General features: G+C 44.2%; 3 protein-coding genes across 8 annotated transcripts in view; 2 read left to right on the top strand and 1 right to left on the bottom strand.

Annotated features, from left to right (window-relative positions):
* Nucleotides 1-4,406, top strand: part of EPB41L5 (erythrocyte membrane protein band 4.1 like 5) — a 41,053-nt gene extending 36,647 nt beyond the window's left edge. For both annotated transcript variants that reach the window (XM_015868632.2, XM_015868631.2), the window contains one exon: nt 268-4,406. In XM_015868632.2, the coding sequence (XP_015724118.1) occupies nt 268-325 (58 nt within the window). In that variant the 3' untranslated portion in view covers nt 326-4,406. The remainder of the gene's footprint in view (nt 1-267) is intronic.
* LOC107316772 (tRNA wybutosine-synthesizing protein 2/3/4-like) lies at nt 2,527-12,908 on the bottom strand. Of its 2 annotated transcripts, none has more exons than XM_032445715.1 (7): nt 12,717-12,908; nt 11,776-11,855; nt 10,909-10,987; nt 9,841-9,887; nt 9,068-9,188; nt 7,981-8,167; nt 2,527-3,696 (listed from the first exon to the last, which is right to left on the bottom strand). In XM_032445715.1, exons 1-7 carry the CDS (start codon nt 12,877-12,879, stop codon nt 3,603-3,605), a joined length of 771 nt encoding a protein of 256 aa, XP_032301606.1. In that variant the 5' UTR covers nt 12,880-12,908; the 3' UTR covers nt 2,527-3,602. The 2 variants fall into 2 exon arrangements, with proteins under 2 accessions (XP_032301606.1, XP_032301605.1); XM_032445714.1 differs by lacking the exon at nt 2,527-3,696 and adding an exon at nt 6,759-7,642.
* A 50-nt stretch (nt 12,909-12,958) lies between these two features.
* RALB (RAS like proto-oncogene B) overlaps nt 12,959-23,696 on the top strand; it is a 55,794-nt gene continuing 45,056 nt past the window's right edge. For 2 of the 4 annotated variants that reach the window (XR_004307876.1, XR_004307875.1), the window contains exons 1-5: nt 12,959-14,224; nt 14,528-14,726; nt 15,522-17,107; nt 17,486-17,580; nt 18,004-23,104. The gene's annotated coding sequence lies outside the window, so the exon portion shown is untranslated. The remainder of the gene's footprint in view (nt 14,225-14,527; nt 14,727-15,521; nt 17,108-17,485; nt 17,581-18,003; nt 23,105-23,696) is intronic. The other 2 variants (XR_001556577.2, XR_004307874.1) reach the window with 2 other exon arrangements.

Here is a 23,696-nt window from a genome sequence, read left to right as displayed (position 1 = left end):
TTGAACCTCTTAAGAAAAGGAAAGCAGAAAGTGGGTGGCAGTGATGTGTTATTGGAAGTTAGTTCTGTTTGCCCTTCTGCAGGTTGTCCACTGGAAAGGTTTGTTCCTGGGGCTTGTTAGATTGAAGCAGCAGCTATTGCTACTCTTGGGAATGATACTTAATTCTTAGTTTGCTCCCATCAACACCTCTCACTTTATAAGTCCCTCATGGCAGATCTATCTGTTTGTAGAAGTGCATTCACGGGGCGTTACTTTTTCCCCTTCCAGCCCAGTCGCTGAGGATGCTGCAGTGAAAACGAAATGTTTACTCACCACTGAACTCTAGAAGATGGAGCTTCTGTACTTCACACCCAGTAAAAACTCAAATCTTCCGACATCTACAAGGGATCCTTCTGAAAGACTTTTGCATGGGATGAAACTCTTGCTGAATGGGAGCAAAACAGCCAGCTGGTTTGCTAGAATCCGGGAAGAGACTTTCACATGAATTGCAATCTAACTGGAATTACAGTCTGAGCCGAAATGTAAAAACCATGTGAAAGTTTGATCTTCTCCCTCAAGAGAAATGAAGTATCACACTGGAGGAACAAAATGTAGTTGTGTTCCACTCACACTTGGTTTAGTCTTACGTACCCTGTGCTGCCTCTCCAATGTTACGGGAGGGTGATCACTGAGATGTTAGCTCTGTTTGAACACCGTATCCCTGTGCTTTGTAAAGAAATAGTGGGAAGATTAGGAGAACTTGTAGGGCCACCTTGTGGCCGCGCTGTGTGTGGTGGCTCACAGTAGCGATGACTGTTTCACGTGGCCAAGATCATTTTCTTCTGTGTCGTTAGTCACCCTGGGTTTCCTTTGTTGTACTGCCACACATGCTCCTTTTGGCCTTAAAGCTCTTGGTAATCTTTGCACCTCTTCTTACAGGACAAACTACTTTGACTGGATCTGAGCTGTTCATTGCCACCAGGAAAAGGAAAGTTAACCTGCCAAACTTCTTTTAGCGTTAGCAGATTGCAGCAGAGGTCTCACGTTTCAACACCGGTTCTTTCATTTCCTCTGTGACTCAAATACAGTTGTGTATTTAGGCTACAGATGTATGTTTTTTGTTTTCAGCATTGAAGTAGTGAAGTTGTGAGCGTAACTTACTTCAGGAACTGCTTTTTGGTTATTTCTGTAGTCATTCAGGGCTAGGAAGGACAAGATTTCCCTTGTTTCTGGTCATGTTGTTGCTAGGTATTGGTTTGAGGTCCTGTGCTTTGGAGAATACTTCACACGCAGGATAAGGTGTGAGGGTACAACTAGGTCAGTTCTTAACACCACCTTGAACCCTGTTCTGCTGTTCTGGTTGTGTATGGGACAAAATACAGAGTAAGATGAGAATGGGGGAGAGAGATGAAACATTCCCAAGAGCAGTTTGCCTGCTTCTACAAGAAAGGTAGGAGCACTTGCAAGAGTGTGCTCCACAGTGCTGGAAAAGGCCTTTTGGTGCTCAGGTGAAATACAGGATAACACACACAGAGTGAAGCCTGTCCTGGGCTTCAGGATCCCTGTGTAGAGGTAGAATGTGGAGCCTGGGAATATATCCTGTGAAAATACCAGTGCAGAGTCAGAGGAAGGAGAAGTGTGGAAGGCCGGGGATGAATTCCACATCTCTAAACAGGGAAGCACAGTTGAAGCAACTGGGATCCTTCTCAGGAAGAGGTTTGTACATATGACTGGGTTTGGAGGATGTTTTCTGCACAGTGCTGCTCTTTATAACTGTTTATATACACGGGGTTCTTAGGAACGATTTTAAATGTGAAAGTGAGTTAGAAACCTGTATGCACAACTTTCTTTGTGCGTGCCTGCTGCATGAACGTAACTGTGTGGGCAAACAGTTGGACCAAAGCACTGTGCGCTGTGCAGGTAAGCTGGTGTCCTGCTGGGCTGCTGCTTGCAGATTAGGGGATGTCGTGGGTGTTCTTATGGCTCTTCTCATGAATTTATCCAAGATGCTGATTGAGAGTCAGCATTTACACAGCCCAATGCCACTCCTCAAAACCTCAGAGGCCTTAATAGAAAACCATAAGGACCATTGGGAGCAATTGTGGCTGACATACGTTACAGGGAGTGATGAGCAGCCTTTGCCTGTGTAACCTAGAGTCAGAATTGATGGCAGGAGCTTCAGGCACACTTCCCCACTCACAGCACTGCCAGCTAAAGGGGAGCTGCTCTTTGGGTCCAAGTGCTGTGCTTCTGGTAGCCAGTGCTTACCTCCTATCATTGCTTCCAGCAGAGTACTGGCTTTTCATATTTGAACCCTGAGCCTTATTACATATTAAAACATAAAAGATGCCCGATTCAAATATCAAATGTCTTAGTGTGGATTAACGGAGTTGCCAGAAAAGTTCCTGCAGCAAAAAAGGGAAGCTATGGCTGCGACAGTCTGCTGCCTGCACAAAGCCAGCACTGTGTGGGGAAACTTGGCACTCACTATCGATCTGTTTGCTCAGCAGCTGAGCTGGCATTCACCAACTACATGTGTTGGTTTTGTAAATAGACAGAACGCAGAAGCATTTTCTTTAAGGCATGTTTGATATTTGACTCTTCCCATTGGGTTCAGGAGCTCTGTGAACTGTTAGCTTGAATTTCTCCCAGAAGTATAATAACAGAAGTTTACAGTTTTAAAGTACTGAGTGCTAAATACCGTCATTAGTTTCCTTCTGGGCAATCACATATAGCAAAAAAAGAACCCAAAGCCTAAAAACCAAGTAAGTAACGCACGGTTAATGTGGCCTCCTAAGTCCCCATTGTTACACTGTCAGCGTGGCTGGAGTGATGGTGATGGAGGGAATGTTGAATTTAAATTCCCACATGGGACAATTTCATCGAGGCAAGGTTTTCCTCCACTTCCAATAGCCAAATACTTGACGTTTTACTTAAAAATTCAACATTTTCAGCTTTTAAGTTCAAGAGCTGCAATTTCCAGTAGAATTGAGGCTGCAAACCCAGCTCTTCCCAGCAGTGTCCTGGTAGCTGAAGGAAATAGGCAGATCTGTTTAACTCAATGTAGCTTATTTAGCCATTCCATTTGTTTGTATGGGGAGCCTGAAGAGACTGAGACACCACAGCTGTGTGATCTGAACAGGCACGTAATATCTGAACGTCCTGTAGCTTAGCATCACTTGTTTTGTTTTAAAGCTACAGGCCTCGTGTTGTGACTGACCATCAGGTAACGTAGCATCACTTACCACTTGTACTTAATCAAATGGGAGTGGACAAGAGGTTCCTGCAGCTAATGCTATAGAGTGTCAGTGAGTCCCAGTGTGCTACTGAGGAGTTTTCCTACCATGGCTATTTATTGGTTGATGGGCTGGAAGGTTCAGTCACCCCCAGAAAGCTTATTTTATCTGTATATGTTTAAAGAGACTGATACATGAAACCTCAGTGTTAATCTGATGCTGGGATGCTGGCAGGCCTGCTGACCACTTAAAAGCTTTGAGGGCTGGAAGGAATGAAGAAATACAGCTACGTGCTGCGCTGTGGTCATTTGGAAAAAGCCAGATCCCTTAAAAAGTTATATATATGTTCCTATATATATATCTACAGATATCATTTTTCTAAGGACTTTATGAGCTGCTGACTGACCTCCAGCCTGTACTCACCAACTTGTACCCTTGTGCTGTGCCTGTAGTGCAGGTGAGAGATGGATGCATAGGAACTCTGTTAAAAAAGCAATCAGAAAACAAAAGAGGGGTGATTCACCGTAAAAGATAGTTAGAAAGCAGCAGTAAAACCATGTAGCTAATTAGATGCATTAATGTCACGGCTAGACAGACAATCGTAGCTTTGATACCAAAAACCAGAACTCCGTGCTAATGGCCTTCTGTGATGCAGGTGTCATCCACGTGTGTTTGGTCCGAGTGTCAGCACCACAGAAGGAACGGGCTGTGCCCATGTGCTGGGATGAGGGGTGGGCACTGCTGTGTGTGCTGTGTCACAGCAGGGAGCCACGGGGCTTCTGCTGAGTGCACCTCCTTAGTGTTGTTGGGCTTGAGCACTTTGCTTCCTAAACACACACCCACCCCCCTCCCTGTAACTGGAGAAACCTATTTTTGAAGTACGTGAGAGTATTTTTTTAGCTAGATTTTGTTAAAGCCACACTAACTGCTGTATTTGTACCTTTTTATATGTAAAGCTCGGCGGCAGCTCTCGGTGTATAATTTATTTGGATTTTTTTTTTATAAAACAAAGTGCACCCTCTTGCTCCTGTTTCACAGTGGTGATGTATGACCGGCTTTGGGCGCTGCACTGCCATCCGTGTAGAAACTGTACACGGGAACGAGAAACTGTGATCTGTGTAGTCCACAACCCGACCTGGAAATGTTTGTGCTGTAGTTGTGTCTGAAATACACCACGTCCCTGCGAATGTCTGGGGGAGTCGTTCTTAAGCACTTCTGTGCTGCGCTGTGGCAGGTAGAGGTGGCTGAGACCTGGGTCAGTGGGGCTGGCAGTGCTGCTCCCTGAGCTCACAGCCCACAGGTACGTGGCTGACAGATGCTTTGCCACTGAGCCTGCCAGTTAAAGTGTAAGATTCTCAGTTTCTCAGTGGCGTATCACAAGGAAGTGATTTCACACAGGGTGGAACATGTTGCCCAAGGAGGCTGTGGATGCCCCATCCCTGCAGGCATTTAAGGCCAGGCTGGATGTGGCTCTGGGCAGCCCGGTCTGGTGGCTGGTGACCCTGCACACAGCAGGGGGTTGAAACCAGGTGATCATTGTGGTTCCTTTCAACCCAGGCCATTCTGAGATTCCATTGAGTGCAGTAGTTCCAGCTTAATAGCGGAGCTCCTATAAAGTCATTTCCCTTGTGGCATGTTTTCTGTGTAGGTCAAACTAAGATCCCACTGGTGAGTGCCTCAATTGTTCTTCTAATGCATTTATAAGAAAATATATTGAAAATAGATTGGCTTTTCTTTCTTTTTCTTTTTTTTTTTTTTTAAAGCCACCCTCTGTGTGAAGTGTCTGTATTTTAAAAAAAAAATCCTCCTACTATTCAGGCATTTTGACATTCAGAAAGCAAGTAGTAATTAAAGACAGTGAGTTGGAGATGCTTAAGGCTGATAGCTTTGTTCTCATGATATGTGATTTATGATCCAATAGTACATCTCACATCTTACATGAGATTACAGAACGTTGCAGCCTTTTGCTTTTATTCTATGGATCGAATCAGGCTGTGGGCTTAGCGAATAAATGCAAACTTCCCTTTTTCAGAGACACTTTAAATCATCACTTCAGTGACAGCCCTTCTGCTCCGTGTCCAGCCAAAAAGCAGTGCTGGTTTGTTACTAAGTAGCTGCCATCAGCTGGACTAATTCCATTCATTATTTCACACAGGCTGCCTCAGAGCATTCAGATGGCTGCAGCTTTTAGTCACTGGCTTGGGCCCAGGATGAATTCTCACGAACTGCTGCAGGCATGGAGAAATAACAGAAGCACATTGACAGAGCTTCTGCTGTTCCTCTATATCAGATAACAAATGTACTGCTCCAGGAAAGCAGGAGCGGAACTACCTGGGTATAGTTGGTGGCACCGACTTCTGAAGCAGGACAGCTCAGGGAGTATCAGACCATGGTATGAGCAAGGATTACACGTGTAGGTCTTGGATATCAGAAGTGTTAATGCAGCCCCAGCTCAGCTCACCTTCTGGGAGGGGAGGACGTGGAGGAGATGGGCACGTCCTGCAAGCTGCTTTTTGCTCCCTATGCCAGGCCTTCTCCTTAGAGCTGGCTCGTGTCCTGCCTGCACTGGCTCCAAGTAAATGCTGCGCCCTCTGTGGGGCTGCCAAAGGGAAGGGAGGCTGGGGGAGCACAAAAGGAATGGCAGAGGCTGGATGGCATTTTCCTGGGCTGCTGGGCATCCCCAGGATACACGGATATGCCAGGAGACCTTCTCATTCCTTGGCAAATCACTGCTTTATTGTTAAGCTTTCCAGATAAATTTTATTCCCTCATCAATCCTAGATAAAAGTCTGTATATTACAGCAGCTCTCGGGATAATGCCAGAACAGACATGACAGCCAGAGAAAGAAATGCTTGCTGCTGAGTTAAGGCTGCAGCGCCCTGCATGTGCTCACCTGGTTGCTGTAAGAAGCTCTAAACGTGTCTCCTCCATGTGGGCAATTCATGATCCTGGAGAAGGAATCCAAAGCCTGAGCAGCAATAAGGCCTGCAGGATTGCTGTGAGTTGGCTGGTGCTTGCGGGAGTGCTCTCTTTGTTCCTAAAGGTAAGATCTTTGTTGTTTGGAAAATGGAAATGTGTTTTTTAAGCTCGTGAAACCTGAAATGCTGGACAATGTTCTCTCTCCAGAAAACCCCTTTCTTGGTGAATCATGAAGTTTTACACAAAGGAAAACAAACCTGACAAAGGCTCAGGATTTCCCTGGTGCAGAGGGGAAATGTGTAACACACTTGGTGCTGTGCACTCAATGCACGTGCTCTCTGCTGTTGCAGACACACTATGCAAGGAAGGTTCTTTGAAGAAAAAGCCATTAGGATTCATCAGCTCCCTCACAGCCAAACGTGACAGTAACATTCCCAAACTGCATTACACTGCAGTCGTAGAGGTGTGTGTCTTCTGGCACACTGCAAGATGAGCAAACACTTGAAATGGCAGTTCTGGAGCCAGTAGGGGGTGCTGCAGATCTGATTTTCAATGCAGCATCAGCCACAGCAACTTAAGGCTGTAAGGTGATCAGAAGGGAAAAGTAACAATGGCAGCAGAGCTCCAACAAGCTCCTCCCGGGAACTGTAATTTTTATGTCAGTTGTGGCTTACACATATAGAGAGGTTTTTGTTCATGTAAAAAGAAAAACCTGTGCATAGCATGTGTGAGAAGGGTTTGTTCTTTTCACAGCAAACTGACAGAAAACTGAAAACACTGTTTGGTTCATTGCCTCCCAGCAGGTTGGTGGGGATTTGTCCTCTTGCTTTGCGTTCAAAGGGATGAGAAGCTATCAAAGCCCATTTGCCAGAATGAGATTTCAGAGAAGCTGGACAAAGGTTTGCCTCCAATGACCAGCAGCACATTGGCATCGCTGCTGACTTCATCTCCTGCAGCTGCAGGCTGACAGCTGGTTCCCTCTTGTTCCACAAGTGCAGTAGCAGCAAAAGTCTCCTTTTCTGAAGAGATAAACAAAGGGGCAGACCCGTCCTTCACCAAAACTCTTGTTGCTCTCTTTGGGTCTTGTTCCACATCTGAAGTGGTTTGAAATGCACAGAAGCCCACTGGCTCCAGAGGGAAGCTAAAGGTTTTCATTTCAATGGCACCACTGTCCTGGTTGCTGAACGCTCGGTATGCGAGCTGCTGGCGGAAGTAGCTGCAGAAGTGGGAGTGCTGGTGGTGCTTCTTATTCTTCCAGGGACTGGGGATTGTATTAGTGAAATCTGAGGTAGTTTGAAAGCCAGCGCCAATTCCCAGCATGCAGTGATACGTTTTAGGAGAAAAGCTTGCCTTTGTAATGCCACTCAGCTTCTTCCATGTCTGTGTATGGAAATGGTACTTCCAGAGGTCTTCGTTAGGACTGGAGTTGGAAATCCCTCCACCAAGAACCAGCATTGAGTCTTTGAAGACTACTGAAGCATGACCTACGGCTGGAGGAGGTCCTTGGCTAAATACAAGAGAAAACAGCAATTGCAGGGACACCAACAAAAGAATCTAACAATGATTTTAGCCTCTGTTTTTCTTCTGACTCAAGAGAATGACCACTGAACAGCTGCATTGTGGCATCAAAATGATATTGCTGACACCTGCACCAATGTGTTACCAACAGCCCTCCCTAGCAAAGCCAAGTGGAGCCTCAGGGATGGCAGTGGTACCAGGTCTTAATCTGAGTAATTCCTTTCAAGGAAGATAGGAATCTATTTTCCCTCTGCTTGCATGCAGTATCGTATGGTAAGAACCATTCTCTTTCTCTGTCAATGCAGATTAACAAACAATATTCTGTACCTCGTTCTGATGTTATGCCAGCTGCTGTTTCCAAAGTCCCACTTCCATAAATCTTTCTGTTCATTCAGCCCCACCAGTCCTCCAAAGAGGTACATGGCTGCACGATAAACCACTGCTGAATGACCATGGCGAGGTCCTGGGCCGGTGCTGTGAGGTGGGGTGGAAACATACAACCATGTTCTTGTATCTGAAAGGAGAGTATTGATTCATAAATTTACCAAATTTATCTTATTATTTGAAAATGGATTTATTTCAATAACAAAGTAACCACTTTATTGGAAAACAGGGACGTTCTGCTCTAACCTTACTATGGTAGAAGTTAACAGTTTAATTTCTGACGCTGAAGAAGTGCAAAAACGTAGAATGAAAATATCAGATGCTGCACGGCAGATGCTATGGAGATTTTATTTACAGAGCAGTTTTTCCTGTGGCTTAGGTAATTCATCGGCTCTGTCATGGAAAGATAATTTCCCAGGTAGAAGAGGGAAATCAGTCAACAAAAACATCCTTTCATTAATGTCGGTGTTCATTCTTCCTGAGAGGGAATGAAGGATGAGATAAACCATCATGCATTTCAACACAGCTCCCAAATGGCCACCAGATAACAAAAGCTTTCCATTTTAGAAAGTCTCTGGGAATCATCGGGTTTGCAGCCACAAGACTGATGTTGAATATGCCAACGAAACCATCTCCTGCCAGGTTTATATCCCTGTGTTCTGTTCTAGATTGGAGATTCTGGAGATGGCGTCAGCAGGCTGAACTCATGGAAGGTCTCTGCTGCAACTGGAAGATTTTGGTAAACCCTGAAGAATTCAGTGAACAGAACCAGGCTCCCTGATTTCTCAGCTCCAAAACTGGCAAATATTGCAGAACTTCTTCCAGTGTAATTCAGTCCAACCGATTTCAGCTGGGGATTAGTTTAATTGACAGAATTCGTAATTAAATGCTGCTGAACAGAAGCCAAATCTAACTTGTAACATTACTGCCAATAGGAATTTTCTTCACACAGTGAACCACGCTATTCCACAGCAGCCATAATTTCCCACTGATTGTACTGCATCAAAATGTAACGAACTTTTAAACTTACCAAAATGGAAAGTCCAGAATTCCTGTGAAATGCCTCTGATGCCAACGTATCCCCCATAGATGTACATGCTGGCGTGGTGAACTACTGCACTGTGGCCTTTTCTGTTAGTAGGTGCCAAACTCTGAAACAGTTTAGTAATAAAGCAAAAAGAAATGTTAACAGACCAAGTCATATCAATCCGGCTTGGCAATATTTCCAAGTAACAAAAGCCATTCCTTTGGGTTGTGCTAAAATTCTTTGAAACTACAGGATAAAGCCACAACTGAAGCAACCACGCGAGTCATTCTTTACATGCAGTGATACAAAACCAATCCATTAGACCATTGCCTCAGTGCTTAATGTAAGGTTTCATTTAAAAGCGGCAGTATCTCTATGTGCTCAGACTACAGAAATACAAAATGCTGCAGCACTTTGCATTTTAAAATGTATTAATGGGGCTGCCCATCCGTACTCAGAGCCCCGTTTTAAAAGCATTGGTGGTTGCAATGAATCATCTAAAATTGGTTTTCTTTATAAGGATTTTAGAAAAAACAGAAAAAGTAGTAAGAAGAGAGAGGGCTTAAAATTTCAGTGCTATATAGAAAGTTAAGAGCAGCAATTTTAAAGAAGGAAAAAGCCTTAATTATTGCAAGTGCAAAGAAATAAAGTGTGGCCACATGTCTCCGAAGAGATTAGTTTGGAACTGTTTGGCGGAACATATTTCAAAGCAATCTGTTTAATCAACAAAGCAACAGGCATTTGATTCACACATTCGCCACTTCCTGGCTCCTTACCTCCATCTCTGCTGGTACGTGGCGGCCCTCTGTCCATCCTGCAGAATCTGGGGGGTTATTTTAATAAAGCGCAGTTTATATCCCGGACCACAAGAGGACACTCCTCCGACATCAGTGCTTCAACTTACAAATCCAGTTCTCCAGTAAATCTCATCTTGGTGTTTTCTACTGACAAGGATGCAGAAATCTGCTTCCCCTAACGCAGCAGCACCGGGGAGCTGACAGTTTGATAGTTTTCCTGTATCCTTATCTGCTATCAAAGCACTGAGATGCCATATTGGATTTTCTGTTTCCTAAAGCTAAATTCTCACTGTAAAAAATAACCTGTGGCTTTCTGGACTTGAAGAATCAACATCTTTCCAGTGCAGGTACGGCTCCTGTTATTTATTATGTAACCCTTACAACCACAGCCTCATTTTTCTCATTCCTTTTCACAGATTGCTTAAGACCAGTCCTTGGGTAACAGTCAAAAACCACTGATCTGAAGGACCAGAGGTACCAGATACTCAGCAGCTGGTAAGAATAAGGAAGAATTACAAGTCCGTGTTATTAAAAGCTACACTTGCAAGGAAAATACTGAAATAATGACCACGAATAAAAGGCACAGAACTTCCGAATAACTCGTTCACAATTTTCACTGGTAAGTACCGTGAGTGACCTTCTCCTATTACGTGTATGGTACACAGAAGCTTCTATCTGAGAATCTCTGCTGTAGCAGCAGGTATTTCCATGTTGGGAAATAAAGGCTAAAACAAACCCGCTGACTTGGGGTTACGCAGTGAAGTAGCAAAGAGGCCATAATGTGGCCGAGCAGAAAATGTGGGGCAGGGAGGAGGAAAGCAAAAAGAGACATGAAAGTGCATTAAGCTTTCCTAAGTAATAATAATAATAACACTAATAACCTTGCAATTAAAGGAAGAGCTGATTCCTTTGAAAGCTTTAACAGCCTAATTTTAGAGGAAAATCGTGTCCTCAGTTTTGCACACATTTCTTCTTGGAAAGCAGGTTGGTTCTTACTGCTTCTTAGTACCTATGGCCATGGAATGTCCTGGCTATTGTGTATCATACCTGTGTCATACATCCAGAGAGGGGTTTTTGCTTGTGTGAAAGCAGAATCCACCATTCCACCAAAAATATACAGGGTGCCCTGCAAAATGGAATGATATTTACCATGTACAGGTAGGCACGTAGCATGTAAATAATTGCAAAAATAACTGTGTGAATAAAAGGCTGACAGCATCACAATATAATTAACAATAATGCAAGCGATAACCTGGTAAGAATTCTTGAGGTGTTGCAAGCCACCAACTTTTAATTGTGTTTTTATCCTCCCCAGCAGGAAGCCCCGCTGAACATTGTGCTGTTTGAACAGGGACGGCATCCCAGAAGCACACACTTCATCACTGTGTGGGAAAACGTGAGGGATGCACACCTGGAGCTCTCTGAGACATTGCTCAGGTAGTAATATTAGGTTACGTGTGACTGTAGGAGGATTGCATTGCACTGCAGCTCCTGATATCCTAAATTCTGATTCCCCTTCACAAGTGAAGCTGTAATTCTTATTTGTCTTCACTCCCCCGTTCCTTTTCTATGCAAGTTCCTAAATGAATGTTTTCATGCTGTTGCTTATCATGCAAATGAATTCAGAGCAACTGTTACAACTGTACAGCTAAGTCAAAGAATGTGCTGCCAAGGTCTGTATTTTGTATTACTATTATGTACTGAGTGTTAAGTGAGGAAATCAGGGAGCTGCACACGGCTGCTAAACTGAAATGCTGGGACTTGATATGGAAACATGCTAGGACCCTGTGCAGCTACACTCAGAATGGCACTGACACAGAGGCCTTAGTACATAATAACAGATAGAGTTTTATTTTACTGCACATTAGGAAAATAGGTGTTAGGATACAGACAACGTAAATTTTCCTTTACTACCTTATAAGCCACCATTGAATGTTCTTCCAGTTCTCCTGGGCCATCTCCCGAGCAGTCCAGCATTTCCCATTCATTCCTCGCTAGAAGCCAAAGCTCAAGTTAAGTTAAGACAGCAGTGAACTCAACATAAAGACAAAAAGAAAAAGGATCAGCTTTGGATGTGGCTGCACACCCAGAGTCAATGAGGCACGAAGGTTAACAAACACTTCTTCATTTACCTTCTTCTACTATTGAGGAGAGTGAAAAAATGCCACTCTGATGCAGGCAATCTTAAAATAAATCTGCCTTGGGTCATCTTGCCTCTGTTAGTTCAGAAGACTGAGGCACCTCCCCCACAATTCCACAATTAAGTGCATTTTTCTATATAGCAAACGTATGTGGAATGGCAGTTTGGTTTTTACTTTAATGCTATATGGTTAGCTACACCAAAACCCAGCTATTCCATGAGCACAGTTCTGAGTTTTATCTACTAACAACAATTGAACAGGAAACACTATACATTAAATCTCAGAAAATGTCATATTTGATGGTGCATTACTAATGCAGTCTTACAAGGTATTGTATTCATGCGCTCCTTTTGTGCGCTCTTCCATGAATAAACTATTCCCATGTTAAAGATTCAATAAATCTCTGTCACATCCTTAGCTAGAAATAGGATGTTGTAAATGAATCAGTATTTTTGGCCAAACAAAGGATCTCAAAGCTCAGCCTTCTGGGACACCTACGATGGGAACAATCCCACCATTTGCCCAATGATCATAATGTAGTTCGTGCATCCTTTGATCTCTGAAAGCGTTTATGAAGCTTAGGTAGCTGCTTGAAGTAGAAGATTATTTTGATGGAGGAACCAGAGCTGTTAGCTCTGGGGTGTCCCCAGTTTCACGATGACTGGATGCATTTTCCTCTTTTCTATTGACCAGTAAGTGAAGGGGCAAACTTACCTATATTGTACCGCCAAAAGTCTCTGAGACTGGTGGTGTTCCGCCCTCCGTAGAGATAAACAAACCCCCTGCAGATAACACAGGCGTGTTTGTATCGGTCGCAGGGAGAGGGCTGCCTCTGGGCTGCAGATTTCCAGTCGCGGTGTGCAGCTTTTCCTTTCATGCTGACAATTAGGATCCTATCCAAGTATCAAATGCCAGGGGAGGGTCCCACAGCATCACAGACAGGGCTTAGACACTCCTTGGTCTGTAAAAAGACAAAAAAAAGTTTAAAAAACAACCCCACTAGATTTAAAAATAAACAAAACAAAAAAGCTTCTGCTTTACGATAAAAGATTCCAATGTTTTCTTTTCATTCCCATCAATCACAACCTGACCATTTTTGCTGTCTGTGATAACCAGAGAAAAGCACGTACAGTGCTGATTCAGAGCCCGGGACAGGTGTGTTCTTGGAGCTGTTTTTCAAAGCATGTTGGTGAGCTGAAGCCACAAACTACAACGTCCTGCACCTGCAGTAGGATAGAAACCAAGGGCCCGCCTGCTTTCTCTGTGAGTTCCAGGTAAGCAGCACTTGAAACAGAACTGGGAAAGAGCAAATACCAGGATAAGAGCAATTCATCAGCGCTTGTCCAGAATTTTCTTAGACTTTCATCCCCAAAACAGCTGAAATTAGGATCTATCTGGCAAAAAAAAAAAAAGGCACTATCCCTTAGTTTGCCACAAGATGTCACTGTGCTCTGTGGAGATGGGAACACTGGGATTCTACGCTTATCTCTCAGCCCCTTCAAAATACACCATGCCCAATGTTTTAAAATACATCTTATGAAGCATTACAAATCAACACTAGGTCAAATTCAGGGGTTTGAGTCGGTGCCATCATCGAATGAGATGACAAAGACTCCTGATTTCAAGACTGTGTCAGTGAGAGCTGGATTCCCCTTCAGGATCCAGGACTGGAAAGGGACAGATCCGGTTCTGTTGGTACAGACACACCCTGTGCACAGCATCCTCCTGCATAAATTCTGAGCTCAGTGCGGTGCTCAAAGGCTCTCCCTTTGTGGGGAGAGGCCTTGAATTAAAGCTCGTTTCCCAGGTTAATTCAACAGGAAATGGCAAAAAAAAGCAGCAATGCATCTTGTCCGATCACAAACCACACCCAGGTACAGCTTCCTGCAAACAGTAACTCCAACTTTCTTTTGGCCTTCTACCTCCCGCTCCCTCAGAGGAATCTGTAGCAAGTTGAAGCTGTTTGTATTTTATTAAGCCTTTGTCCGAACTGTCACAGTGACTCCTGAAACCACAATGCCAAAATGAGACAGTGTGCTACAACGAGAAGCTTCAGCTATTAACTATTCCATTCGCAAAAGCTGTATTTTCACTGCTGATGAAATCTGCACTTAACAATTCTTATTCTCAGTGTCAATGACAGGAAGGTGCTCAGGAACTGCTTACAGCACAGATCCCTGCAGGCCGGGCCGTATGGAAGCAGAGGAAAAACAAAGATTACGGTAAGACAAGCCATAGAAAATAGCTACAGCATATTAATAAGGAACGCATCCAATCCTGTCTAATTTGGTTTTGTTTATTATAAAGATTATCTCTAGGATTTACTGTTTGTAAGACTGGGATAGACTTGGTGACAAAAGCACTGCAAGACAATCCGTTGCAGCCCTTCTGTTAAGGCGAGCTCTTCAAGTTGGGCTTAATTCATTTTATGACTTTGTTTTTATTCTTCCTTTTAGCATTTTGTCTGAAAGAAGATGACATTGGCAGCATTTACAATAGTGTGTGGCTCTACCTTTTTTCCCCAGGCAAATTAGCAGTTGTGAACCATTGATGCGTTATATGTGCCCAAGTCCATAATGCTTTATGGCACGCCACGGAGAAGGGAAAAGGCTGCAGCCATAAAATACAGCTCCTCTCTGACTCTACCAAACCTGGGCAGCCACACTCAGCTCATCTGTTTTTCAGCTACTTCCACAGAGAAATGGGGACAGAGACACCTCAGAGGTAAAGCACTGTCAGTTTGCTGATGTGGTGCTGCGTGAGGGCTCAAAGCTGTTACTGCTACCGCTGATATATAGCTTAATGGGAAAGAAAAAGATGATAGGTCTCTGCTGTTAATACTTAACAACAGTAAAAAGGGCTTGTCCCCTTCACTTTTATTTGTTCCCGGTTAAAACTGGTTATTCTTCTTTCTAAATATTTCTCATTATTGTTCTTCCTACACAATCCTTGACTCCCCTCATATAAGCATCCACAAAAGATGCTCCTGGTTTTGTGCAGCAGATCAGCAACAAAATGCAATCCGTGTGTTTGCCTACCCTGGCTGAACTCCGTGTAGGGCATGTGAGCAGGATGCAGGACAGGAGGCCAGCCTGGGCTTCCGGGTCTCCTCCCATTCGTACCTGCTGAGCATCAGCACGTGGAGGTAGACCTGCAGTCACCCAACACATCAGTTAATACATTGCTTCCTTCCACCATTTGGATAAGTTAACCAGCTCGAATCTTATCCTTCATCAATGGTGTCTTTAATTATAAATTTAACTCCTAGATTGCCTTTGTAAAGAGCCAGACTCAAAGAGTTCACCAACTGCCTCCCTTGCAAGTCCTGCTTCCACAGAAAATCTGCTGTTCTTTTGAAACTGATGCCACTGAGCTGCACCCTCTGCTTCAGCTCTGTAAAAGCAAGATTAATTATCCAATAGGAAGCTCTAATTTCAGCAGGATTAAAAAAAAAACAAACCACCAAACCAAACAACCCAAAAAGACAACTCGGGACATTTGTGTGCAACTTCTCCCCAGCCAGCTGTAATGTACAAGAAATGGCTGCTGCTCTCCAAACTCTTCTGCCGTTTCCTCCTAAAAATAAACCCCGTGCAATCAATCCCGATTGTTTGACGGCGCAGACGAGGACGTCGAGAGCTGCAATTAGCACAGTAAGTACAGCACAGAGCGCTCATCAATTAATGGTGCCACATTACTGCTTCATAATGAAAATAATTCAGGAAATGTGGAAAGACAGAAAATGACTCCAGGAAATGTAGTTTATACGCTCATTAGATAATTATTTATATTTCTATTAGATGTGGTTTCTCAGACGAATGATTTAGTGAAGTATTTCTTAAATACACGCTCATTAAAGCTTTTCTTCTACCTGGGTCCCCCGGTTCATTTCCATCTGTTTTCAATAGATGGAAAAGTTTCAGATTTAAGAGGATTGAGCCTTTTGGAACGCAATGAGAAATGGAATCACTTGCTGTGGGAAAAAAGGAATTCCTGCTCTTGTTAATGGCTCAGCCCTCAGCACCTTTCTGTGCAGAGTACTTCATTTTCTTCTGGATGCCTCAGTGCTCTTAAAGAGTCATTACATTTGAACAGGTCTTCCTGGATCCTACCTATCGTCCACCCCTCGCTTTAGTCCTGGCTTTATTCTAACAGCTGCTCCGACATGACTGCACGAATAAGAAAAAACTTGGAGCAGAAACCTGTAAGAAAGTTATGATGGCCTGATTTGAACAAAAGCACTTGTTTTATTTGTTTGGGATAGTTTAGAATGAAGGGTCTGTGTTTTTTTTTCAGCGTCTCACGCATACTGCCATTGCCTTAACATGTGTCTTAGTACCTCGAGGTTCACTGTTTCGTTATTTCCTAAATTCAAGTCGTTAGGAACTGTCTCCAGGTTAAAAATAAAACAAAAATAATACAGAAACTACTTGGCAGCGACGCTTAGCTTCAGGATTTCAACTTTTCAACAAGCGCAGGGTGGCTGTGGCAATACAGAATAACAGTAACGTTCCCGTGTTAGTTAGAATTCTGAGCCGAAACGAGGGCCTTGCTTTGTGCTGTAAATGTGCAGTTCCTGCGTGACTGAGCAAGCAGCTGGAGGAGCCGGGGTGCAGGGAAGGAGATGGAAGCCGGCGGCTGAAGGATGGGGGCAACGCAAGACACACAGTGGGTCTGCTGTGATGCAGAGGCTGGGAGGAAGGCCGGCACTTTGGGGTAGAACAGTAACATCCCTGTTCTCCTCATAAAGCTGACTGCACGGATCTGAAAATTTAGAGAACATCCGAAGGGCTTTCATGTTAAACAGCTCTTATTTGAATTTTTACAAGAAGTGAATTCAGGGTGGCATTCTTAAATGTTATCAATGTCACGTTTCAGTGCTCTTGAATGTGTTCTGCAGTGAAGAGGTATTCTGAATGAAGCGACTACTCCAAAGCAGCCACGTGTAATTAGCAATTCTATATGACATATCTTCTGTTCTCTGGCACGTAGCTACCATTCCCGGAGTGTACCTGGAGCACCGAGGGCAATGCACCCTTACTGCAAAGCAGATGAGATTGAAGTATCCGTCCCTGTGAACAGCAGCTGCTTCTGGAGCACTGCGGGTAAGCCATTGTCTTCCTTAACTCAGATCACAGTCATGTTAAAGCTCTGCACTGAAGATTTATTATTATTATTATTATTGTTATTATTATTGTGGTGTTTTTCTTTTGTTAACTGACCTTTTTGTTATCTTCTCCCTGTGCTCTTTTCCAGAAGTAATCTGTTGTCCTCATTAGCATGTAGCACTATTGCCTGTTATAAAGCAAGTCCTTAAGTAGTAACAAATATAATAACGTAAAACAAAGAAGTATAAATATATTTATAATAAATTCTAAATATATAAATGCATTTTCTGCAAGCTAGGTATATTGCTTGCTTTTAATTAAACAATCACAAGTGGGTTTGGGATAATGCAGTAAATGTTTCACCTCTTTCCCAAGCGCTGTGGAGGGAGAGCTGTCTGGAAACAAGAATTCACTGAATCTTCGTATGTCGAAGAAATCGCCTTCTTCACTCCACCAAAATAAGTCTTATGGTACAGATGAAACATATGTTTATTTCTCCTTATTTTCTGTTTATTTTCCTTAGTAAATTAGAATCTGTGTTGTTGCCTTTTTTTTTTTTTTTTTTAATAATTGGAAAAAATAATAGAAGATGTAACTTTGAGCAGTAGATCTCCCCAGGTGTAAGCTGTTAAATCTGTTTCCCCACAACTGCAATTAACCACTTGACAGCAATCCAATTTTTGAGTTAAGTTTCTGGGAAGGAGCTTCCAGAAATAGGTATCAGTAGGTGACGCAGGTTCAGCACTTAATGGAAATATAAATGCAATGCCCCAACCATCCCCGATCAAAAGTTTATGCTGGTAATGGATGTGAGTACATGTGGGTTGTATTTACTTCTGGACCTAAACAGGATGCTAACTTTAGAAGTCTGATCTTTTTGGTTTTCATTTAAGGTGACGCTGGTGACTCCATCCGCAGGGATGGCAAGTGCTCGTTCTCTCTTGTGGTCTAACTGTGTATCCAGGATACCTGGCCTGGTTATAAAGTGTCACACCAGCAAGATGGTCCTTTGAACATCGGCTGAGACAAACAGGTAATTCATGTTCTAGACATGGCACAGGAAGAAAATGCAATTTCTGGTTCTCATGCAGTTCCTTTCATCCACACAGATGAAACTCTCACCACATTCTAAGGGCAGTCTAATATGGACTTGGCCTTTTACCCTTTCCTTGGAAGCAACTTGCACTCTCACCAGAGGAAATAGGCCATTCCAGTGCACAGGTCATCACCCCTGCCACTCAGAAACAGCAGTTTTCAACATTCCTAGAAAGCGTCTTTTGGGGATTTTACAATAACTTTACTAGCTGGATTCCTTCAAGGTAGATTTCTGGAGGTTCAATATAATACATCTGTATTCAGGTGTAACTGAATCATCTTGATAACTCGTGAACTGCCATTAAAACAACTTCCAGGTAATTAATCTCCTACGGGCGACTCTACTTGTACTGAACAAGTTTCCAGGTTAGGAAGAAAGGATGCAGTTGAGATGAGTCAGTGGCTGCCCTGTCTGCTTACCATCCTCAGGTATGAATTACAGTATTATGGTATTTAATGCACAGCTGAGAGTACATCAGTTAATACTGTTTAACTTTAGTAATACAATGTATGCTCGTAATTTTACTTGCTTATTGTTTATAGTCTCTGATGGAAGAAAAGAAACATCTACGGTTACACTTGATTATGAACTCAGCGTACCACCACACTTTATGGAAGACAGACAATGTACTTTTCCTATCCCAGAAACATTTTGCCCTTAAGACAAGCACAGAACAATGGGGTAGGGACAGTATACAAGGCTGCAAGAACTGCAGAAGCTGTAGCTCGAGGAAAGCAGAAAGAGAGTGTATTTGACAATGAGAATAATAAAATATTCCAGCTGGTAAATATTAAAACATTCAGATATGATGGTAAAATTGCAATGAATTTAGATGATACACTGTAGTAGGATTTATAAAAGACATCATGACTTCTTTGTTGAAAAAGAATCAGATGGCACAACTGGAAAGACTGTCAGTACAAAAAGGATCTTTTATAGAGAAAATGATTTTAAGCACTCACATGAAAGATGGTTGCATAAAAACAAGATATGATTGCATAGCTGGAATAGATCACATACAAAGGAGTAGTCAGCTTGTAGTTTGGCAAGGAAAGAAAAGGTGTCAGGCATGCAAAGTCAAAATAGCTGTGCTGCCTCACAATAACCTCGATGCCAACAGCTACTGGGCTGCACCAGGAAATGGAAGAAATACAAACCCACATAACTTCAATACATAAAGAAGACAGAAAGCATATAAGTAACTTTACACATGCACGTTGTCGGTCCAAATTCAAATAGAATTACTCATGTGAATAAAACCAGTGATAGGCGTGAGCTTGCACAATGTAGCCTAGATACCAAAGCAAAAGAAAGACCAACTCTTTTGTTACAAAGCCTGGAAAAATGTTTTGCAAGCTGTTTTCATATTCAGGCTCAGAATGACAGGGTTCATTTTTGCCTGGCTCCTGGCTTTCTGAGAAATCCCCACTCCCAGCTACTGTAGTCCAGCATTCATCCCAGGCCAGACATACTCTGGCTTGGGATTTGGATGGGTGCATTTCTTTGTCTTTTGCTGGATGGAAGGCATTCTGTCACTTTACGCTCTTTGAGCATGGAAAAGGGAATGGGCAAAATGAGGGATGTACGGGGAATGTCCCCGAGTGGAGCACAGCGCCGGCCCCACTGCTGGCCTCATGTGCTGGAATCCGCTTCCTTCCTCACACACTCAACCTTTCGTTTCATACCTTCTGGGTGATGGCTGTGTGCACTGAGGTGTCTGCTGAGCATTGCTGCCCTTGCCGCCAGGCCTGTGCCTGCAGCCCCTCTGGGCACTGCCCCTCACCATGTCGTCTGGATTTGGGCACAAAACAAAAACAAAACCCCAGCATAACCACCCTGCTTTGGCTCCAGAGCGAATCTTGCCCGGCTGGCCCTGGGTCACCCGTCCCTCAGCCCCCCGGCCCAGCTGCCACACGTCGCCCCTGGCGCAGCATCAGGAGGGGAGCGCTGGGTCGGGCCCGCCCGCAGCTGGAAGGGCTCCGCGCAGCCGCCCAGCCCCGTCCCACCCGGCCGCGAGCCCCCTGCCACCACCACCCCCTTCCTCACCCCACCTCCTTCTCACCTCCCGAACTGCGGCCCGGCCCGGCCCGAGCCTGCGTGGATGCGGCCGGGGCGGTGCGGAGCGGAGCGGGTGGCTCGGCCCGACGGGCGCGGCCTGGTGGTGGCTCGGGGCGGGCGGTGAGGGGTTGTGGCCGGAGCGCAGCGGGGAGCTCAGTTCTTGGGTGGGAAGGGGGAAGAGTGGAGAGCGGCTGCTTTGTTCTGTTCTCAGCTCACTGCCCTTTAAGGCAGCGTTTATCTCAGAGCCTCTGCACGAGCTTCAGACTGCAGTTCTGCTGCTCGCTTGGGCTCCCGCCCTTGGCTTTCTATCTATGTGCTGTAGCCTCTGTAGTATCTTTTTTGTTCTCTCTCCACTTCTCCTTCACAGCTACACGAGGTTTCATAACACCACCAGCAGTGAAACTCCCCACCCACACGGCTTCTCCTTGCCGTGTTGACGTGTTTTCCTGCCCTGGGGTGGAGGTCGCTGCTGCTTTGTTTGTATGGTGCCTGGAAAGTAGAAGTGTAATTGCTTTTTCGAGTTATGGTAAGTGGACACCAATAGGGACACCCAGCTCAGAGCGATGCAAAGCGTACGGTCTGGACTGGGTGAATAATACAAGCATCTTCAACTACAATTTCATAGAATCATAAAAGCGTTTGAATTGGAAGGAACATTTGAAGGGCATCCAGTCCAGCTCCTCTGAACTGAACAGGATACCTACAGCTGAGTCAGGGTGCTCAGAGCCCATGTATGGCAGTGTTGGAGTATTATGCTTCTCAGCTTTTCATGCTAGAGGGCTGTAGGAGCTGTGGAGAGGCTGATCCGGGGCTTCAGTACGTAACTTTCCCCGTAGCCTCTTAATTGCCTCCTGCTAGGGACTAAGAACAAGAAAAAAAGAAAGAAAAAAACAAAAAAACCAACAAAAACAAACTCCAAAACATACCCACACATCTTTCATAAAAAGAAGCCTGAGATCATTAGCTAACATTTGGAAGTCCCTCAAATTAACATGCGTGAAGGACTGTGGCCAAACTCCCACTGGCTCTCATAAAAGCAGCAATCAGTCCTTCAAGCAAGATTCTCTACAGAATAACACCCAGAAGCCCCTGCAGAAGGGATTTGCCAATCTCACCATCTGACTAGATTAAAAACAGCAGTAACAATGTGATAATTGACAGGAGAAACTTCCCTGACAAGGAATGAATCAGTGTTTATTTTTAGCCCTTTCCCCCAATGCTTTATTTAAACTAAAGATTAACTAATTATTTCCGTCATTATAGCGTCCTCACTAGCAACAGAAGGTGGCGGATCCTTCTGTGTCTGCTGGTTTGCTGTAGTTCTGTTACTTCACATGGGCTCATCCCTTGAGGTCTGCACGAACCCGGAATGATGCTCTTGTGCCAGCATTGAGTTTTCGCTCGGCTTTGCCCCTAGATGTAGTGCCCCCACAGTCACCGGTTCTGTTTCCTAAACAGTAAGTTTCAAAAAGGGTGTCTGAAAAAGGAAGCTGATCTTCCGTATCTCCCACCTTTGCTCCTAAGCTTTTCATGAAAAGCGAGTCAGTGCTAATCCTGTCACCGCATCTGCCCACTGCAGCCTTTTGCAACAGCAGAGCACTCCCATCCCAAACAGATGAAGTGCACAGGAGCCAGCTGTAAAACCTTATCTAAGGGAGGGCAGCTCACCTGAGAAAAGAGCAGCAAGAGATTTGTCATAGGATAAATACAGGGAAGCTGGTCACGCTACCAGTGACACCGCCTTGTGCCTGGTTCTGCTCAGAGGCTTTTAGCTCCTGCTTTGTTTCAAAGCCGTGGGCTTGATGTATTTCTCTTAAAAGTTAAATTGCCCATATTGGATTCACTATCAGAAAATGAATCGCGTTTTGAATATAGCTGAGGGTTATCTCGCTTTTATCTGTTGTGGAACAAAGAAATGTAAGTGGCACTATTTAGTTTTTCTGCATATCTGTAGTGTGAGGATCACATCAAAAACATTTATGTTTTACTGGTCTCTCTCAGTCCCAGAGCAATTGCACTACACTAAATTCTTAGATAAACTTGGATCAGTTTTAAACCTAAAGGATGAATATGATTGTCAGCATTCAAGTGCTTGTTCTCCAGTGGGAACTGATCACAGATATTAGTGCAAGAGATGCTTCAGGATGGATCCATACTCAGAAGTAAAATATCTTTCCTCTTATTTTTGCATCTCCTGAGAAGGCCGTTGTAGAAATGGCTGCTTGTTGGGATGAGCTCTCTGTCTTGCAGGTATTACTTGCAATGGTGACCACAGATCCCCACATAATGTAATTTCTGTTTAGAGGCAAGATGAATGCAGAAGACCAACAGGAACACACAATGATTTAATCTGTGGGCCATCAGGCCAATCAAATCTATGAATCATTCACAATCTTTCATTTGCATCTGCATTGCAAGAAATACAACTAACTATACAGGGAAACATTGCAGATGGGGTTAGATGAGATGGGCAATAAGGTAGGTCAGTAAAATCTGCATCAAATGCATGTTTGTTAAACCAGAATTTATTTTACTGGCTACAGGCCAAGCCCATAAAGTAAGGGTTCAGGGCAGAACTTGAGCTCCTAAATCTAAACCAGAGATGGTGGAAAAACCCAGTGAGCTGAGCTTGACCTTGCACCAGGCCTCAATTCCCAAGCCAGCTGACATTTTTTTTTCAGGTAAACTATTCAGCCAGAGGGAGCCTCTCTGCAAGTGCCCGGATCTGCTCTGGTTCAGCAGGGCCAGGCAGCTTGGCACTGACGTGGATCTCAATTCAATCAGGAACTAAAAGGATGTGTCACTCCGCGCAGGTCCCCAGAGCAGCTCAGTTCAAGAAGGTAATCTTCAAACCGCTCTACTGTATGCCAGTGGGACCAGGTATTCACAAAGGCAGCTGTGCCTGTTTCCTCTAGAAAGAGTTTTTCTGTGACATAGTACAGTGGATGAAGCATTTATCTGGGAGGTGGAAGGTCTGAGTTCAGGGCCCCTTCTTTGCAGATCAGAAATCTGTTGTCACATTCATGTCTGGGTGCATAAGTATTCGCCTGAAACCAGCTTCAAAGCTCCATCACTCTCATTTGTGATCCTACAGCGGTGGTGAGGCTCTGTACAAGAATGCTCACATTAGCACTGTTCACAACAGGGTAATGCCATGCCTTCAGAGAGGGCTGACAAGCAGCAGGTTATTGGCTGCAGTCAGCACGCGTTGCGATGGTGGCGGTACCTCTGAGCCCAGCAGCTCACCTTCAGCACGTTCCTGCTTTGAAGCAGGGAACTCTCCATGAAGTTACTAATTTTTAACAGAGGTGCTCATCACAGGCCAGCAATACTACTCGGCAGTTGGGATGAGCAGCCATCAGAGCAGTACGTACAACCCATACTAGTCGCTTGTCTACTCACTGAGGATTTCACCTATGCATACACATGTAG

This window comes from Coturnix japonica, chromosome 7 (genome assembly GCF_001577835.2).
Source record: "Coturnix japonica isolate 7356 chromosome 7, Coturnix japonica 2.1, whole genome shotgun sequence".
NCBI classification, from domain to species: domain Eukaryota; kingdom Metazoa; phylum Chordata; class Aves; order Galliformes; family Phasianidae; genus Coturnix; species Coturnix japonica.
The sequence above is the reverse complement of the archived record's forward strand: the minus strand, read 5'-3'. Positions and strand labels throughout refer to the sequence as shown.

Bases quoted from the DNA above. Each gene is read 5' to 3' on its own strand.
- LOC107316772 (XM_032445714.1), bottom strand. From the start codon at position 12,879: ATGAAAGGAAAAGCTGCACACCGCGACTGGAAATCTGCAGCCCAGAGG. The intron at 10,988-11,775 runs GTAGTAAAGGAA...TCCATTTTGCAG, and splicing joins ATTCAATGGTGGCTTATAAG to GGCACCCTGTATATTTTTGG. The intron at 7,643-7,980 runs GTACAGAATATT...TCTTGTATTTAG, and splicing joins TGGCATAACATCAGAACGAG to CCAAGGACCTCCTCCAGCCG.